The sequence below is a fragment of the Malaclemys terrapin genome, chromosome 5, assembly GCF_027887155.1.
Source record: "Malaclemys terrapin pileata isolate rMalTer1 chromosome 5, rMalTer1.hap1, whole genome shotgun sequence".
Taxonomy (NCBI): domain Eukaryota; kingdom Metazoa; phylum Chordata; order Testudines; family Emydidae; genus Malaclemys; species Malaclemys terrapin.
Genome location: NC_071509.1, coordinates 21,428,836 through 21,446,342, shown reverse-complemented (window position 1 = coordinate 21,446,342; position 17,507 = coordinate 21,428,836). Strand labels below are relative to the sequence as shown.

At 44.1% G+C, this 17,507-nt stretch overlaps 1 protein-coding gene across 1 annotated transcript in view; it reads right to left on the bottom strand.

Moving 5' to 3' along the window:
* Nucleotides 1–17,507, bottom strand: part of HGFAC (HGF activator) — a 71,673-nt gene that overhangs the window by 18,046 nt on the left and 36,120 nt on the right. Inside the window, exon 8 of the mRNA XM_054030540.1 lies at nt 1,133–1,307. Within this exon, the coding sequence (XP_053886515.1) occupies nt 1,133–1,307 (175 nt within the window). The remainder of the gene's footprint in view (nt 1–1,132; nt 1,308–17,507) is intronic.

The following is a 17,507-nucleotide window of genomic DNA, read 5'->3' as shown; positions in this document are numbered from 1 at the left end:
GGACATAAATGGTTTGTCTCTCTCTTTAGGTTATCTGAGGCATGGAGAAAGGCCAGCTGCTGAGAGAGGGCACAGGAAGGGATAATTCCTAAGGCCCAAATGCAACAGTTGTTCTGACTAGAGCTGGTCAGAGAAAGGTACGGAACCATATTCCTCCAGAATATGCAGTTCCAATGAAATCGATACACTTCATGAAATTGTATTGATTTAATTGGAATTTCATTTCAGAAGAAAACGGGAAAAGTATGGACAACATCAAAATATCCTACTTTGAAGTTTTTAGAATGAAACATCGATTTTTTGTTTTGAAATAACAATTTCAATTTTGTTGTTTTGTATTATAGTACAAACATTCTAAGAAGTCAACACTGAGATGTTTTGATTTTGTCAAAACAAAATGTTTTTGACCTGAAACAGTTTGTCTCTCCCAGAATTTTCCTTCATGAAGAATTTCACAATTTTCCGTTTTCTTTACAATTCAGAATGAAACCAAATTTCAAAATCTTTAAATCCTTTGAGAAACAGAACTTCCATTCTCCACACAGCTCTGATTTTCATTTTTACATATACCCTATTCCTGGATGGACCCTCTCGTCTCCATAGCTGCAGTGACTGCTGAGAGTGCTGATGATACTCCACTACAGATAGAGGCAGGGTGCAACACCAAAATGGAGAGGAGGACAATTGGCCAGAACATTCAGCATCACTGTCGCTCTCTGGAGGAAAGGATGAACTTAACTACGGGCTCCTGGGGTGACTATGAGGTATTGTTTTGTCTTTTGGGACTCATGTGGAAAAGGTCACAGAGATGAGGAAGCTAAAAGGCTCAGAAATTTCTAACATTCCCTCAAGTCTAGACATTCTTTTGGCGGCCCTAGCTAGCTATTTATTTCAGCTGCAAGATCCTACACTTTCTAAATGTAGATCCCTCTTGAGGACCTACTTCTCCTAGGCTGCTTAAAGTGAGTCTATGAATTTCATGTTCTGAATAGACTCTCTGAAGCTAACCAGTGTTACTGCAACAAAAGATAACAGCTGAACGGATATCATTGGTAATCCACTCTTCCAAAACCACTGCTATGTTCAATGTATACTTTGATTTACAAACACTGGGTGTGCAAGAAGTTCTCACCTGCAGTAAGAGTAGGGTCCCAAGCCCAGCTGCACAGCTTTTTCAACACTGTCAACATGAAGTTCTTGGTAGAGCAAATCTGAATTCCAGGGCACGCAACTGTGTCCAGAAACAGTCGTCTTTACAACCCCCCTGTACTCTGTACCATTGCCACGATAACATCGTTGGTAAGGGACTGGACAAAACACAATATGCTGATCAGAAATAAGGGCAAATTCAGTGCTAAAGAAATGCTTATTTCATCACCAGTATCCTAAGTGATATCTCTGTGAATTAAAAGTCAATGGGCCTGATTCTACAGTGCCTTGCACCTTGTGTATTTATTTCTGCTGTGCAAAGAGGGTGTACAAAACCACCACATCAAATTAACAGTGGGTGGCATTCATTTTATACGTGTGTAAATGAATACACAACATAGGTGCTGACTCCGTGGGTACTCTGGGGCTGGAGCACCCATGGGGGGGAAATGGTGGGGGCTGAGCACCCACTGGCAGCCCTCCTACCAGCTCCCCCCACACACCCCAGTGCCTCCAGCTCTCTGGCGGGCCCCACGGATCAGTGCCTCCCGCTCTCTCCCAGTGCCTCCCGCCCACCGTGACCAGCTGTTTCATGGTGTGTAGGAGGCAAGGGGGGGAAGGGAGAGGAGCAAGGATGCAGTGCGCTCGGGGGAGGAGGCAGAGCTGGGGGGGAAGAGGCAGGGCGGGGGTAGAGCAGGGGCAGGAAGAGGCATGGCATGGGTGGGGCCTTGTGGGAAGGAGTGGAGTGGGGGCAGGGCCTGGGGCACAGCCAGGGGTCGAGCACCCCCCAGCACTTTGAAAAGTTGGCTCTTGTGATACACAAGGTGCAAAGCAGTGGAGAATCAGGCCTAATGTGGTCACCATAAATGAAAGCCTTTAATCAGCAAGGTGCAGCAAAGTACACATTATCAAACATTTAAAGCACCTGATTTTTAAAGGGACTTGAAAACCTGGCTTCCTGTCAGTACATGTGCAGCTCAGCACACCCAAACATACGTATGCTTTCCAAGCACTAACAGTTGCTCAAATTTACACATACAAAACCTCATTTTTCTATCACCTTCACACTGGTCATTTGTCTAGATAGGTTTGGCACATTTATCATCGACCACCTGTATGCGCAGCTGTTAGAATCTGTCAGTGCACATCCATCTATTAGTGCTCGACAAGCTTTTGCAGGGAAGTTTGTACACACAAATATGAATAGAACACAGGGTCATTGGAATGAGGGGGGTCAAGGGGCCATGGCTCTCCCACTTTTGAAAATGGATGGGTCTGGTCTGTCCACTTTTTGCCAAGGGCCTGCCCCTGGTGCCTCTTCTCTTCTCCCCAAGGCATTGCCCCCAGGCCAGGCTGGAAGCCAAAGCCGGGTTGGGGTAAGTACCACGCAGGCAGCTATTGGGAGCTGCAAACCCTCCACCTGCCGGGAGGGTGGAGGTATGGGCTGAGGACTGCTCTTGGACCCAGGCTCCTCCCGCCCAGCTCTAGCTTGGCTGGGAGGCGGGGCCTCAGGGGGAAGAGGAGGGGTGGGGGTAAGGCAATGGAGGGGATGGGGCCTCATGACCCCCCTAGTTTTAGGAAGAATCCTTTGCCCCAATAGAACAGGAAGCCAGCTTCTGAAAATCCAGCTCAGAGAATCTCAAAGTAAGCACAAAATGCTCAAAAGTACAAACAAGACTAATTATGACCAAGTCCTACAATGCTTCATTGCCCAGCAACTTCAGTAAGAGTTACACAAGCTTGAGGTGTGCAGAACTGATCTCTAAGGGGGTCTATTCTTCCATCAGGAATAAGGGATTTAAAGATATAACATCACAAGTTGCTTAACTGTTGGCACATCAACCACAGCATACCACATGGACAGCCTAACCTACCAGGTATCTGCTGATGTTCCCTTGATTTTGGTGGAGTGTATCAAGACAGGAACTGGGGAACAGCACCGGCAGTGAACAAGTTTATGCTAATGGCAATTATTCCTCTAATCATCAGTGAAGACTAGACCTCAAACTTAGAAGTAGGCACCAGGCACAAACCTAAACTAAACAGTAATAAGTCACCAGGACCAGATGGTATTCACCCAAGGGTTCTGAAGGAACTCAAATATGAAATTGCAGAACTACTAACTGTAGTTTGTAACCTGTCATTTAAATCAGCTTCTGTACCAAATGACTGGAGGATAGCTAATGGGATGCCAATTTTTAAAAAGGGCTCCAGAGGTGATCCCGGCAATTAGAGGCCAGTAAGCCTGACTTCAGTACTGGGCAAACTGGTTGAAACTAAGAACTAATTGTCAGACACGTACATGAACATAATTCATTGGGGAAGAGTCAACATGGTGTTTGTAAAGGGAAATCATGCCTCACCAATCTACTAGAATTCTTTGAGGAGGTCGACAAGCACATGGACAAGGGGGATCCAGTGGATATAGTGTACTTAGATTTTCAGAAAGCCTTTGACAAGGTCCCTCACCAAAGGCTCTGAAGCAAAGTAAGCTGTCATAGAGGGAAGATCCTCTCATGGACTGATAACTGGTTAAAAGATAGGAAACAAAGGGTAGGAATAAATGGTCAGTTTTCAGAATGGAGAGAGGTAAATAGTGGTGTCCCCCAGGGGTCTGTACTGGGCCCAGTCATATTCAAATATTCCTAAATGATCTGGAAAAAGGGATAAACAGTGAGGTGGCAAAATTTGCAGATGATACTAAACTACTCAAGATAGTTAAATCCCAGGCAGACTGCGAAGAGCTACAATCCAGGAAGTTTTTGTAGAGTGTTGGGGCCATGCTCCTCTTGACCTGCTGCTCACAAACAGAGAAGAATTGGAAGGGGAAGTAGAAATGGTGGTAACCAGGGAAGCAGTGACCATGAGATGTTCGAATTCAGGATCCTGACAAAAGGAAGGAAGGAGGGCAGCAGAATACGGACCCTGTACTTCAGAAAAGCAGACTTTGGCTCCCTCAGGGAACTGATGGGCAGGATCCCCTCGGAGGCTAATATGAGGGGGAAAGGGGTCCAGGAGAGCTGGCTGTATTTTAAAGAAGCCTTATTGAGGGTGCAGGAACAAACCATCCCAATGTGCAGAAAAAATAGCAAATATGGCAGGCGACCAGCTTGGCTTAACAGAAAAATCTTCGGTGAGCTTAAACACAAAAAGGAAGCTTACAAGAAGTGGAAACTTGGACAGATGACATGGGAGGAGTATAAAAATATTGCTCAAGCATGCAGGGGTGTAATCAGGAAGGCCAAACCACAATTGGAGTTGCAGCTAGCAAGGGATGTGAAGGGTAACAAGAAGGGTTTTTACAGGTATGTTAGCAACAAGAAGGTGGTCAGGGAAAGTGTGGGACCCTTACTGGATGGGGGAGGTAACCTAGTGACAGATGATGTGGAAAAAGCTGATGTCTTCGAGAACTAAAATGACAACACCCTATCATAAGAACATAAGAGTGGCCATACTGGATCAGACCAAAGGGCCACAATGGAGGAGTACCCTGGGATAAAGCGGTGGTAATATCCGGCTAGTCCTAGGAATCGACGTACATGCTTCTTTGAGGACAGCTGGAGGGCCTGGACTTTGCTAATCACCATAGTTGCTGTACTTGGGGGGCAGTTCTGAAGTCAACTCTGATGGTGGTCCCATCTGACCCACAGCCAGGGCTTGGGGTCATGGCATCCTGGTTCTGGGATTCATCAGGTGTTGCGTATAGACAGATGTGCTGTCAGAACTTGGAACAGATGGGGAAGTGTGGTGAGCGGATCATCCTGAATGGAAGGACTTTCTGATGATCCCAAATGGCAACTTCCATAGGAACCATCTCCTGTGTCACTGGTCCTCACAACAGGAGTGAGACATCTGTAGTTTCCACTCGGTTGGGGACCACCTTTGGTTGTACTGGAATACCCAGGGCTTGGGCAGCATTATCATCTATAGAGTTGTCCACTGCCCCAGAATCCAGCAGGAGCCACTGTGGGGGAATTTTGGTAAGACTTTCCTGGAACATAGAGGCAGACCTGGTTCAGGTTGTAGATGGATACCAGGAGCCATTGGTTGGGTGGTGACCCAGACCCCTTCCTTTCCTCACGTCGCTTGTGGAGCCGATCGTTGACCTCATCATATACATCGACAAAGACATCTAGGTTGGTCGGGGCCTCCAAGCAAGCTAGCTCATCCATAATCTCCTCACATAGTTCCATACAGAATGAGTAGAGATGGGCCACTTCATTCAGGGTTGGAGACTACTTGCCAAAAGCGGGTGGTGTAGGAGAAGGCCGATCCCTGCCCCTGCTGGAGTTTGCATAGAGTCACATCCATCAAGCAGGCATGGTAGGAATAGTTAAATATAGCAAAAGGATGCCTGGAGAAAGGTATCCCAGTCAGACAGTGTTGGGCCTTCTCATTTGAGCAGGGACAAGGCCCAGTCAGGAAGCTAATAATGAGGAAGGCTACAATTCTGCCACAGAGATCATGGATTCCATGACTTTCCAGAACCTCTGTTACTTCTTCTGCAGTGGCTGGTCTGGAGCAGTTGTCAGCCCTCGGGCCACTGGAGCAGTGGTCTATGGACCACCAGAGCAGCAGTCGGCCCTAGGACCGCCAGAGAAGTGGACCCCAGGCCACCGGAGCAGCTGGCCAGCAGCCAGCTCAGCGCCTGAGGTTGGATCAGCCCCAAAGGGCTGGAGCAGCGGTAGGGCTGGAGCAGTGGCCAGAGGTCAGCCCCCTGCAGCGCTCCAACTGTTAGTCCCCTCCCCCCCACCCCCAGGGTATTTTTAGTAAAGTCAGGGACAGGCTGCAGTCTTCCGAGAATTTTTGTTTATTGCCCGCGACCTGTTCATGACTTTTACTAAAAATACCTGTGACAGAATCTTAACCTTAATAATGAGTCCTGCTTTTGCTTGGTCGGTGGGGCAGGATTGGGAGTGGAGCAAAAACAGCAGGCAGCTTTGGTTAATAATCCCCTTAAATTTTTGGTGGTCCCCCAATAAAATGTTCTGGGAGGGAGAGTGGGTCTGGGTACGCAGCCACAGTACGTGCCAGTAGTGCAGTATTCTTGTCCTGCAGCTGGGCTGCCTGCTTTTGTAGCAGCTGGTTATCTGAGGCATGCTGTGCCAATTGGGCCTGCAGTGCCACATTGTCATTATGGAGCTGGGTGGATTGCCTGTGCAGAGCTTGGTTGCCTGTGCAGAGCTTGGTTCTCTTTTGTGAGCTGCGATACTTGGGTTTGAAGTGTGGGGATCTCCTCCTGGGAGTGGTCAACCCATTCAGACATCTCCCATAGTCTCTGGGAAATGCCAGGCAAGGAGTGGCCTGCTGCCTCCATGATAGGTCATCAACACAGGCTAGGGTGATCTAGAAAAACTCTCAGGATCCTGACAAGGGCAGTCAGGACCAAGGTCCAGAGCAGGATTAAACCTGAGGCTGAGAGTATCATAGATTCATAGATTCTAGGACTGGAAGGGACCTCGAGAGGTCATTGAGTCCATTCCCCTGCCTGCATGGCAGGACCAAATACTGTCTAGACCATCCCTGATAGACATTTATCTAACCTACTCTTAAATATCTCCAGAGATGGAGATTCCACAACCTCCCTAAGCAATTTATTCCAGTGTTTAACCACCCTGACAGTTAGGAACTTTTTCCTAATGTCCAACCTAGACCTCCCTTGCTGCAGTTTAAGCCCATTGCTTCTTGTTCTATCCTTAGAGGCTAAGATGAACAAGTTTTCTCCCTCCTCCTTATGACACCCTTTTAAATACCTGAAAACTGCTATCATGTCCCCTCTCAGTTTTCTCTTTTCCAAACTAAACAAACCCAATTCTTTCAGCCTTCCTTCATAGGTCATGTTCTCAAGACCTTTAATCATTCTTGTTGCTCTTCTCTGGACCCTCTCCAATTTCTCCACATCTTTCTTGAAATGCGGTGCCCAGAACTGGACACAATACTCCAGCTGAGGCCTAACCAGAGCAGAGTAGAGCGGAAGAATGACTTCTCATGTCTTGCTCACAACACACCTGTTAATACATCCCAGAATCACGTTTGCTTTTTTTGCAACAGCATCACACTGTTGACTCATATTTAGCTTGTGGTCCACTATAACCCCTAGATCCCTTTCTGCCGCACTCCTTCCTAGACAGTCTCTTCCCATTCTGTATGTGTGAAACTGATTTTTCCTTCCTAAGTGGAGCACTTTGCATTTGTCTTTGTTAAACTTCATCCTGTTTACCTCAGACTATTTCTCCAATTTGTCCAGATCATTTTGAATTATGACCCTGTCCTCCAAAGCAGTTGCAATCCCTCCCAGTTTGGGATCATCTGCAAACTTAATAAGCGTACTTTCTATGCCAATATCTAAGTCATTAACGAAGATATTGAACAGAGCCGGTCCCAAAACAGACCCCTGTGGAACCCCTCTTGTTATGCCTTTCCAGCAGGATTGGGAACCATTAATAACAACTCTCTGAGAACAGTTATCCAGCCAGTTATGCACCCACCTTATAGTAGCCCCATCTAAATTGTATTTGCCTATCGATAAAAATATCATGCGAGACCGTATCAAATGCCTCACTAAAGTCTAGGTATACCACATCCACAGCTTCTCCCTTATCCACAAGGCTCGTTATCTTATCAAAGAAAGCTGTCAGATTCGTTTGACACCATTTGTTCTTTACAAATCCATGGTGGCTATTCCCTATCACCTTACCACCTTCCAAGTGTTTGCAGATGATTTCCTTAATTACTTGCTCCATTATCTTCCCTGGCACAGAAGTTAAACTAACTGGTCTGTAGTTTCCTAGGTTGTTTTTATTTCCCTTTTTATAGATGGGCACTATATTTGCCCTTTTCCAGTCTTCTGGAATCTCTCCCGTCTCCCATGATTTTCCAAAGATAATAGCTAGAGGCTCAGATACCTCCTCTATTAGCTCCTTGAGTATTCTAGGATGCATTTCATCAGACCCTGGTGACTTGCAGGCATCTAACTTTTCTAAGTGATTTTTAACTTGTTCTTTTTTTATTTTATCTGCTAAACCTACCGCCTTTCCATTAGCATTCACTAGGTTAGGCATTCCTTCAGACTTCTCGGTGAAGACCGAAACAAAGAAGTCATTAAGCATCTCTGCCATTTTCAAGTTTCCTCCCTCTTCACTGAGCAGTGGGCCTACCCTGTCTTCGGTCTTCCTCTTGCTTCTAATGTATTGATAAAAAGTCTTCTTGTTTCCCTTTATTCCTGTAGCTAGTTTGAGCTCATTTTGTGCCTTTGCCTTTCTAATCTTGCCCCTGGATTCCTGTGTTGTTTGCCTATATTCATCCTTTGTAATCTGGCCTAGTTTCCATTTTTTATATGACTCCTTTTTATTTTTTTAGATCATGCAAGATCTCGTGGGTAAGCCAAGGTGGTCTTTTGCCACATTTTCTATCTTTCCTAACCAGCGGAATAGCTTGCTTTTGGGCCCTTAATAGTGTCCCTTTGAAAAACTGCCAATTCTCCTCAGTTGTTTTTCCCCTCAGTCTTGATTCCCATGGGACCTTACCTATCAGCTGTCTGAGCTTACCAAAATCCACCTTCCTGAAATCCATTGTCTCTATTTTGCTGTACTCCCTTCTACCCTTCCTTAGAATTTCAAATTCTGATTTCATGATCACTTTCACCCAAGCTGCCTTCTACTTTCAAATTCTCAACGAGTTCCTCCCTATTTGTTAAAATCAAGTCTAGAACAGCTTCCCCCCAGTAGCTTTTTCAACCTTCTGAAATAAAAAGTTGTCTGCAATGCAGTCCAAGAATTTGTTGGCTAGTTTGTGCCCCGCTGTGTTATTTTCCCAACTTATATTTGGATAGTTGAAGTCCCCCATCACCATCAAATCTTGGGCTTTGGATGATTTTGTTAGTTGTTTAAAAAAAGCCTCATCCACCTCTTCCACCTGGTTAGGTGGCCTGTACTAGACTCCTAGCATGACATCACCCTTGTTTTTTACCCCTTTTAGCCTAACCCAGAGACTCTCAACACTTCCGTCTCCTATGTCCATCTCCACCTCAGTCCAAGTGCGTACATTTTTAATATATAAGGCAACACCTCCTCCCTTTTTCCCCTGTCTATCCTGCCTGAGCAAGCTGTACCCATCCACACCAACATTCCAATCATGTGTATTATTCCCACCAAGTTTCAGTGATGCCAACAATGTCATAGTTGTATTTATTTATTAGCACTTCCAGTTCTTCCTGCTTATTACCCATACTTCTCGCATATAGGCATCTAAGATACTGGTTTGATCTTGCCTCCCAGTTTTGTCCTGACCCTCCTTTCTCTCTGCCAACATAGCCCACACTCCCTCTCGTTTCTGACCCATCTCCCAGGTCTCCATGTTCCTCACTTACCTGTGGTCTTTGCTCACCTGTCCCCGTTGAACCTAGTTCGAGGCATTCATAGTCAAATTCCAGGTCAGAGTCAATACCAAAGATCAGAGTCCGAGTCAGGTTTCAGGGTCCATGTCAGGAGGCAATGTCCAAATCAAGGCAAAGTCAAAGCCAGAAATTCAAGAACAGGGAGCAAGAATGATCATGGCAGCTACAGGAGATCCGCACCATTGCCTGGATATTTTCTGGAATGCCGCTTGGATTTATATAGGTCAGGGAGCCAATCAGGAGCCAGGAGTCTGCTGCCTGTCAGACCCCTTGATGCAGGACTTCCCGTGGTCTATATCCACAGTGGCTTGTGAGTAGTGGAGCACAAACTCATTATAGCTGCTGCTGGGGGCAGCATGGAGTTGTCTGCTGTCTGGCAGGCCTGGGTTCAAGACCTGCTGGGCCACTTGCAATATTGGATCTGTAGCTGCATTTGGATTCCAAACACCTCTGCAATGTTCTGATATGGCCCATTTGGATCAGGCCCATTTCTACTCAAATTCTTCTCATCCCAATAATTGTTAATAAAATTTATTTGAAACAAATTATCTACGTTTTAAATAATCACGATAAGAAGTGTATGCTCTTTTTAAGGTAATTTGCTGATCAAGAGTACAGGATAATGAAATATCATCTGTGTTTGACTGAAACAGTCAGGTTCATGAAAAAAAACCCACTGTGCTTTATGTTAACAATCTCCTGTTACATTTGGCCAGGGAAGTGCCAGGTGCAAGTTTTATTGGTACTGTATTTATTACATTCAGAAATGATTTAGAGATGTGAACTTTTTTAAGAATGAAAGAGGAGAGGGGCCCATCTATTAACACAGTATCGGGGCCAGATTCTGCAAGGTTCTAAACACCGAGGGCCCTCAATTCTCACTCAAGTCGTTTATAGGAGGTTTTCAGCACCTCACAGGGTTGAAACCTAATGTACATACATTGCTGCATACCTGCAATTCAATGCTACAGCTGCGGAAAAAATACAACTGGATGTCTTTGGCTGTTTAGATAGTTTTCTAAATTTTCACTTGTGTTCTACTCTTAAAAATACAAGAACGCACCATATTCAGTCATATCTATCCATCAGTCTACCTAGTGTGGACTCCTTTTGTCCACAATCCAATCTCCATACAAGGTCTTTGGCACCATCAAAACTCATTGGGCAAGTTGAATAGCAATATCTCTGAGAGTATTTTTTGAAATGCTTATTGTGGAAAGAGGCCTAGGTAATTTAGTCTGTAATGTCCTATGGAGGTAAATCCACACAAACACAGTTAAGCTATTTTATTAGCAGACATCCAACATCTGCTCCACACTCCAACAACTCACTCACTAGACAAGCAATGCTGTGGTTTGCAGATCACAATACAGAAGCCCTTAAAAAGACACATCATTACATTCCTCCCCAATGTTCTAAAAACACACAAAGGCCTAACAAACATTAGCTCTTTCAATTCTGAGTTCACAGTTCTCTTGCTTGCAGCCAGGAGCGGCTCTATGTTTTTTGCTGCCCCAAGCACGGCAGTCAGGCGGCGTTCGGCCACATGCCTGCAGGTGGTCCGCGGTCACGCGGATTCGGCGGCGTTTCTGTGGGTGATCTGTCAGTCCCGTGGCTTCGGCGTACCCGCCGCCAAATTGCCACCGAAACCGCAGGACTGGAGGACCTCCCGCAGGCATGCCATCGAAGGCTGCCTGACTGCCGCCCTCACAACGACCGGCACGCTGCCCCCTGCGGCTTGCTGCCCCAGGCATGCGCTTGCTGCACTGGTGCCTGGAGCCGCCCCTGCTTGCAGCTCTTCTTCACTGGTTGTCATAGAATCATAGAATATTAGGGTTGGAAGAGACCTCAGGAGGTCATCTAGTCCAACCCTCTGCTCAAAGCAGGACCAACACCAACTAAATCATCCCAGCCAGGGCTTTGTCAAGCTGGGCCTTAAAAACCTCTAAGGAAGGAGATTCCATGACCTCCCTAGGCAACCAATTCCAGTGCTTCACCATCCTCCTAAATATGGTCAGGTTGAAAAGGTTCCTTTGTCCCCACTTTAATGGTGCTAAGGCAGTCTGCTTTTCCAAAGTTCCTAAAGGATTGCTCCAATTTGGAGTTGTTTTTCCCAGATTCTTTGTGGTTTTGTGCAACTTTTCCTCCTTAAATTACTTTTTATTTTTCTCTGTTGAGTTTCTGAAGAACTGGGAATGGAAGGTTCTGTCTCTTCTGTATTTCTAGTGTCAATGAACATTGGGGATCCCTCAAACAGTTTCACTGTGTGTCTCTATTTCCACCACATCTTCACTAGCACTCTCAGGAGCTGAATGTTTAAACAGATTTTTAAACCTCATTTTTGGAAATCCATCAACTTGTTCTTGTGCCTTCTTGAATCTTTTTCAGACACTTTATTTGGAGTCTGCAGCAGCTTATGTGTCTTTATTGTACTTTGTAGTAGTGTCCTCCAGTCTCATAACTTTCTGTGCTTTCTGCTTGTTTCAAATGTGCATATTATGCATAATTCTGCTGGTAAAAGGTGTATTTTTCTTCTTAAAGTTTTGCTTCCAGTGCATTGTAGTCCTGAAAGGCTGTGAGATGTAGGATAGACCAGCTTACTTTGTTTCAATAATGTCTTCTCCTATAGGCATTGCCTGACCCACCTGGAATTCTTGCACCTTTCCTGCATGTCTGCCTTCCCCATCGTGGATGGATTTCCTTTCCCCCCACTTGTGTGTGTATGTCTGAACCCTTGTGAGGGCCTACTAATACTAGTGGGTCTTTTCACTCTGTAAAGAGGAGGAAGTGTGGTCTAGTGGTACAGCACAGGCCTGAGAGTCAGGAGTACTAAGCTCTGTTTCTGGTGCTGCTACTGGTTTCCTATCTGACCTTGGGCAAGCTACTTAACATTTCTGTGTGTTCGTTTCCCCCTCTGTAAGATAGGGATGGATAACACTTACTGGGGAGTTGTGATGGTTCACAAATCAATGTTTGTAAAATGCTTTTAATTTTTTGCATGAAAGCCACTATAGAAGTGGAAAGAATTATTTTCTGTAATTTCTGTCATTGATTTACCATCTCTCTCTCTGCTTGGCCACATGATTCTATACAAACAGAAACAATCGGATTAGCCCATTTATCAAGAAAAAATGGTTTTTATAACGTGCTGTTTTCCATTAGTAAATGGCAATACGACTTCCAACACAACACAACAGGCTGACTGAGCTTATCAATGAAACAAATTCCCATTGAAAGCATAGTCTGATTATGAAAAACACAAAAGCAATTTGTTGTGCGCCAAACGCTATGCACAAAATTGGCAGCCCCTTGAAATGAATTAAATCTAATAGAAGGGTGACATGTAAAACAGGAATGGATTTGATTATGAAATAATGTAATTTATAACACAAAGGAACTCTTTGTTGAACATTTGCTTAAAGAATGCATGCTGCAGTCACTGCAAGTAGATTTACTGTTTAATGTGTTTCTACCGTAATAAAAAAAACCTTATCACTTTTGACTTGCAAATATTTAAAAGCTCAAGTGAGCTAGAATTCAGATTAGTGTTTACCAAAATAAAAAATTATATAAATCCACCTATTGTGTAAATGGAATCCTTTTATATACAAGTTTAAATCCAGAGTTCTATAAATTCCACCAGGAGTTCATTATGGCCTGATGAAATAAACTGAATACATTCCATAGTTAACAGCAGGGACTAGCTTATCTTTCATTTGATTTTTCTAGTGACATTTTAGACTACAACTTCAGCACAGCAATAATAATTCACACTGATAGCCATGTATGATATAAATACCTACATGGAATTAGATTTCATAACAACATCTTAAACAAATAGCTTGTTATTAGAAAGGATAAAGAGATACAAAAGTTTTGGGCAGGAATGAACAGGAGCTCAATAGTGCTATGTTTTGTTAACAAAAGGATGCCTATGCAAGGACAACATTTGCAAATTCTAGGATCCAGCTTACCCAGTCAATTCATCACTAGCCTCTCACTAAGGGCCAGATTTCCAATGGTGTTGAGGTGCCTAAAGAAGCAGTTAGGCATCTAGTGGGATTTGAAAAGCTACTCTTGGGCACTTTTGAAAATCCCACCAGGTGCCTATCTGCATCTTTCAGCACCTAAATACTTTTAAAAATCTGGCTCTAAATCAATTTGCTCCTATTCTCTTGCCTATTAAATCAATTCACACACACCCACATACTAAATCTATTGATTTTTCTCCTCCCACCTAGTCAGTCTATTCACACCGCCTACTAAATCAGTTCATCTGCATACTCCTCTACATTAAATCAATTCACACACACCTTCCTCTATATTAAATAACTCCCCCTAGCCTGCTCACTCAATTCACTCACACATATTAGCTCAGCACTCCCCTGCCCAATCAGTTCACCTATTGGTTTGCACTCAGCTCATGTTTAGAAGATTTTCTTCACAACCATAAAAGTATACGAATTTTTTTTTAAAGTAAAGTTCAGCTTCTTAACTTGGTTCAGCACGTGACAGGCCTAGGAGCTGCCATGTAGAGCCATACATTCTGTAATAACTTAGATTGTGTCCTGCTTGGAAGGGCACAGCCCGCCATATGAAACCCAGAGAGGTTTGGAGCAACAGAGGGTCCTGTGGCACCTTTGAGACTAACAGAAGTACTGGGAGCATAAGCTTTCGTGGGTAAGAACCTCACTTCTTCAGATGCAAGAGAGAGGTTTGGGTTTATGAGAAGCTGTAGTTTTCAGCAAGGTCACTTGTGTTTCATAGATTCATAGATTCATAGATTCTAGGACTGGAAGGGACCTCGAGAGGTCATCGAGTCCAGTCCCCTGCCCGCATGGCAGGACCAAATACTGTCTAGACCATCCCTGATAGTCATTTATCTAACCTACTCTTAAATATCTCCAGAGATGGAGATTCCACAACCTCCCTAGGCAATTTAGAGAATTGTTCAGAGAATACAGAACAGCTTTTTTTTGCTTTTCGTTTAAATACCTACTGAACTACAGTATCCAGACACAGCAGGGATGGTTTTCTTGCTGGTTATCATCATCATAATTTATTATCTATATAACAGTATCACCCATAATATGCTAGTTGATATACAGACATACGGGAAGGCACAGTCCCTGCCTCAAAGAGCTTACAATGTAAAAGGAGGAACAGATGAAAATGGAGGGGCGGGGGTCAGAGGAGCTGAAAGACATAGTAGCTAAGTCTGGGCCCTTTCTGCACATCTCTAATAAAAATTATATGAGGAATCCCTGGTTGTGATTCCCTGATTCCATAGCTAAGAATGAGTTTTGCACCAAAAGCAGGGAAAACAGTGTATCCTCTCCAAAATTACAGGACTCTGTCTTTGAAGAATGACTTTTCTGAGAATTTACAAGTACATTGGGTAATTATTTTATTAGTTAAAATTAATTTCAAAAGGGTCCTTTAAGAATTTCAGCACCCGGTCTCAGACTGTTTCTTTTTCTTGAATTAAATGGATCAACACGGGTGCTTCAGACTTCTGTGAGGGATTGTATAGTCACTCCCAGGACGGGATCAACACGGGTGCTTCAGACCCGAGGGATTCTATAGACTGTGAGGGATTGTATAGTCACTCCCAGGACGGGATCAACACGGGTGCTTCAGACTTCTGTGAGGGATTGTATAGTCACTCCCAGGACAGGATCAACACGGGTGCTTCAGACTTCTCTTATAGTTAAACTCACTGAAATCTTATGCTATATTTGAAGGGTGTTTTTTTTTTTAAATGATGGACATTTTTTCCTTATTCCTCATAACTGAAAGTATCTGTTTCAGCAAGGGCTGCCAAATTATGTTCTACAGCAAAGAATTCCACATAGAACTGCTCTCTTTCAAAGTGTCTACCATCTCTCATTTATCTCAGTGGGACTGAGGTTGTAACTTGCCAGCAGTTAGAAGCCCTTCTCAAAATAGCAACCTATCACCAACAGTTCTCAGTAGGTCTGTTCTTAACAAAGGTGGCTGTTGGGTTCACTCTCACTGAAAACAGTTGGAGGCAGTGGTCATTTGAAAGAGGACACCTTACCCGAGGGCAGCTGTAGCCTCAAGTCTACTGAAAACAATGGGAAATGGAAGCCATTTTAAAAACTGGTAATTTTTCAGGAGTTTCTCTGAAGATTTTTATCCACCAGTTTCTACTGACAGACAAACTTTCAGTTAGGAAGATTAATGGCAAAAATGATCAATAATCTTAAATATTTATTTTCAAATGCTAGACGTTGCACCAGATCTACTCAACAGAAAAGGGTGTGTGTAGGGAAACATGGGATGCAAAAGGCAGGGGGAAAAACTACAGTATATATATGTGTAGTCAGGGAGAGCAAGGAGAGGGAGAAACTGGCAGGTATATGCAGGGGAACATGAAGTACAGCAGAAATGGGAAATTTGGGGGGCAGAGAAGTGTAGGAAGGAACACAAGGTTCAAGAAATTTGGAGGAGAGAAGGTTAAGGGAACCTGGACTGTACACTGGCTGATTTGAACTGCTCTGGGCATTCAAACAACCTCAAACTGCCCTATAGTGGTACATGACAAGTTATTTCACTAGGAGGGTGGTGAAACACTGGAATGCGTTACCTAGGGAGGTGGTGGAGTCTCCTTCCTTGGAGGTTTTTAAGGCCCGGCTTGACAAAGCCCCGGCTGGGATGATTTAGTTGGGAATTGGTCCTGCTTTGAGCAGGGGGTTGGACTAGATGACCTCTTGAGGTCCCTTCCAACTCTGATATTCTATGATTCTATGATTCTATGAACGGGGAAAAGAGAGAAAAAAATCTAAATTCTTTTAAAAAACTGAGTTCCATGTCATCTGGGATTACAAACACCAAAATGCCTTAATCATGATTGTGTTGTTATTGTATGGTATATTCCTGTAGAGTGGTAGGTTCATTATCATTAGTCTGTATAAATCCTGGCAAAGAGCTTTTCATTTTTAAACATATTTTCACAGCCCTGACAGATAAGCTGGATCTCTCCTTTCACGTTTTGTGTGTGGGTTTTATGCATCCGCATGCAGATGGCTCATAGGCAGCTAAAGTCATTTGTTTAGCAGGCCAAGTGTTTGTTTTATTATTTTCAAGTAAGCAAACAACACCTGCTTATTTCTTGCTCTAAACAAGTCAGTCCACACACCAGCAGTATAGCTATACTACAGTAATCTTGGGCTTTATAATAAAGGCCATACAGCATTCACATTTATGAAGTCACAGTTCAGCTTTGAGTGTTGGAAGCTGCCAACTAAACAGGAACCTTAACACTGTTCCTGTTAGGACTCCATTTTGCAATCAGAGAGTTATGGAGTCACATTGCCTCTGGAGGAACTCTGTGAGGGATTGTATAGTCACTCCCAGGACTCTAATAAATGCAAGTGGAGTATACTGTCCCAGTCAGAATCATGTTACATGTTCCCATTTCCTTGGCCAGCCACCGTCAACTGACCTGAGTGGAGGAAGGGCTGAGAGATGACCCTTTGGGTAAATATCCTATAAGGTCAGTTAAGAACCCTGGAGGACTTTCCCCTTTGGAAGTTTTTTTATGTTTTTCTGAACTTTTTTATTGCATTCCTTGATAATGCGAATCGCTCGCAGTGATATAGTTTAACGGGACTACATAACCCCTGATAAGCCTTCCCCTCCAGCAAAGTTAATACTGGAGAGTCAGAGAGAAAGCTGGTTCCCAATCACAGTACTCAGGCACTTGCCTCCTATCTTCCCTAGTTGAACTTCCACCCACATCTCACTCCTGAGTTCTTCATCTTCCTTCTAAGTTAGACAGCCTACCAAGGCCATTTCTACAAGCACTACACACTTCTCTCACTGCAGGACCCCTCAAAACCAATGACTAAATCCTGAAAATCCTGCTTTAGTCCTCCCCTGCTTGTTGTACCTCTCACACTCAATAGCCATAAAATATCAGTCTTACTTTCCTTCAGGA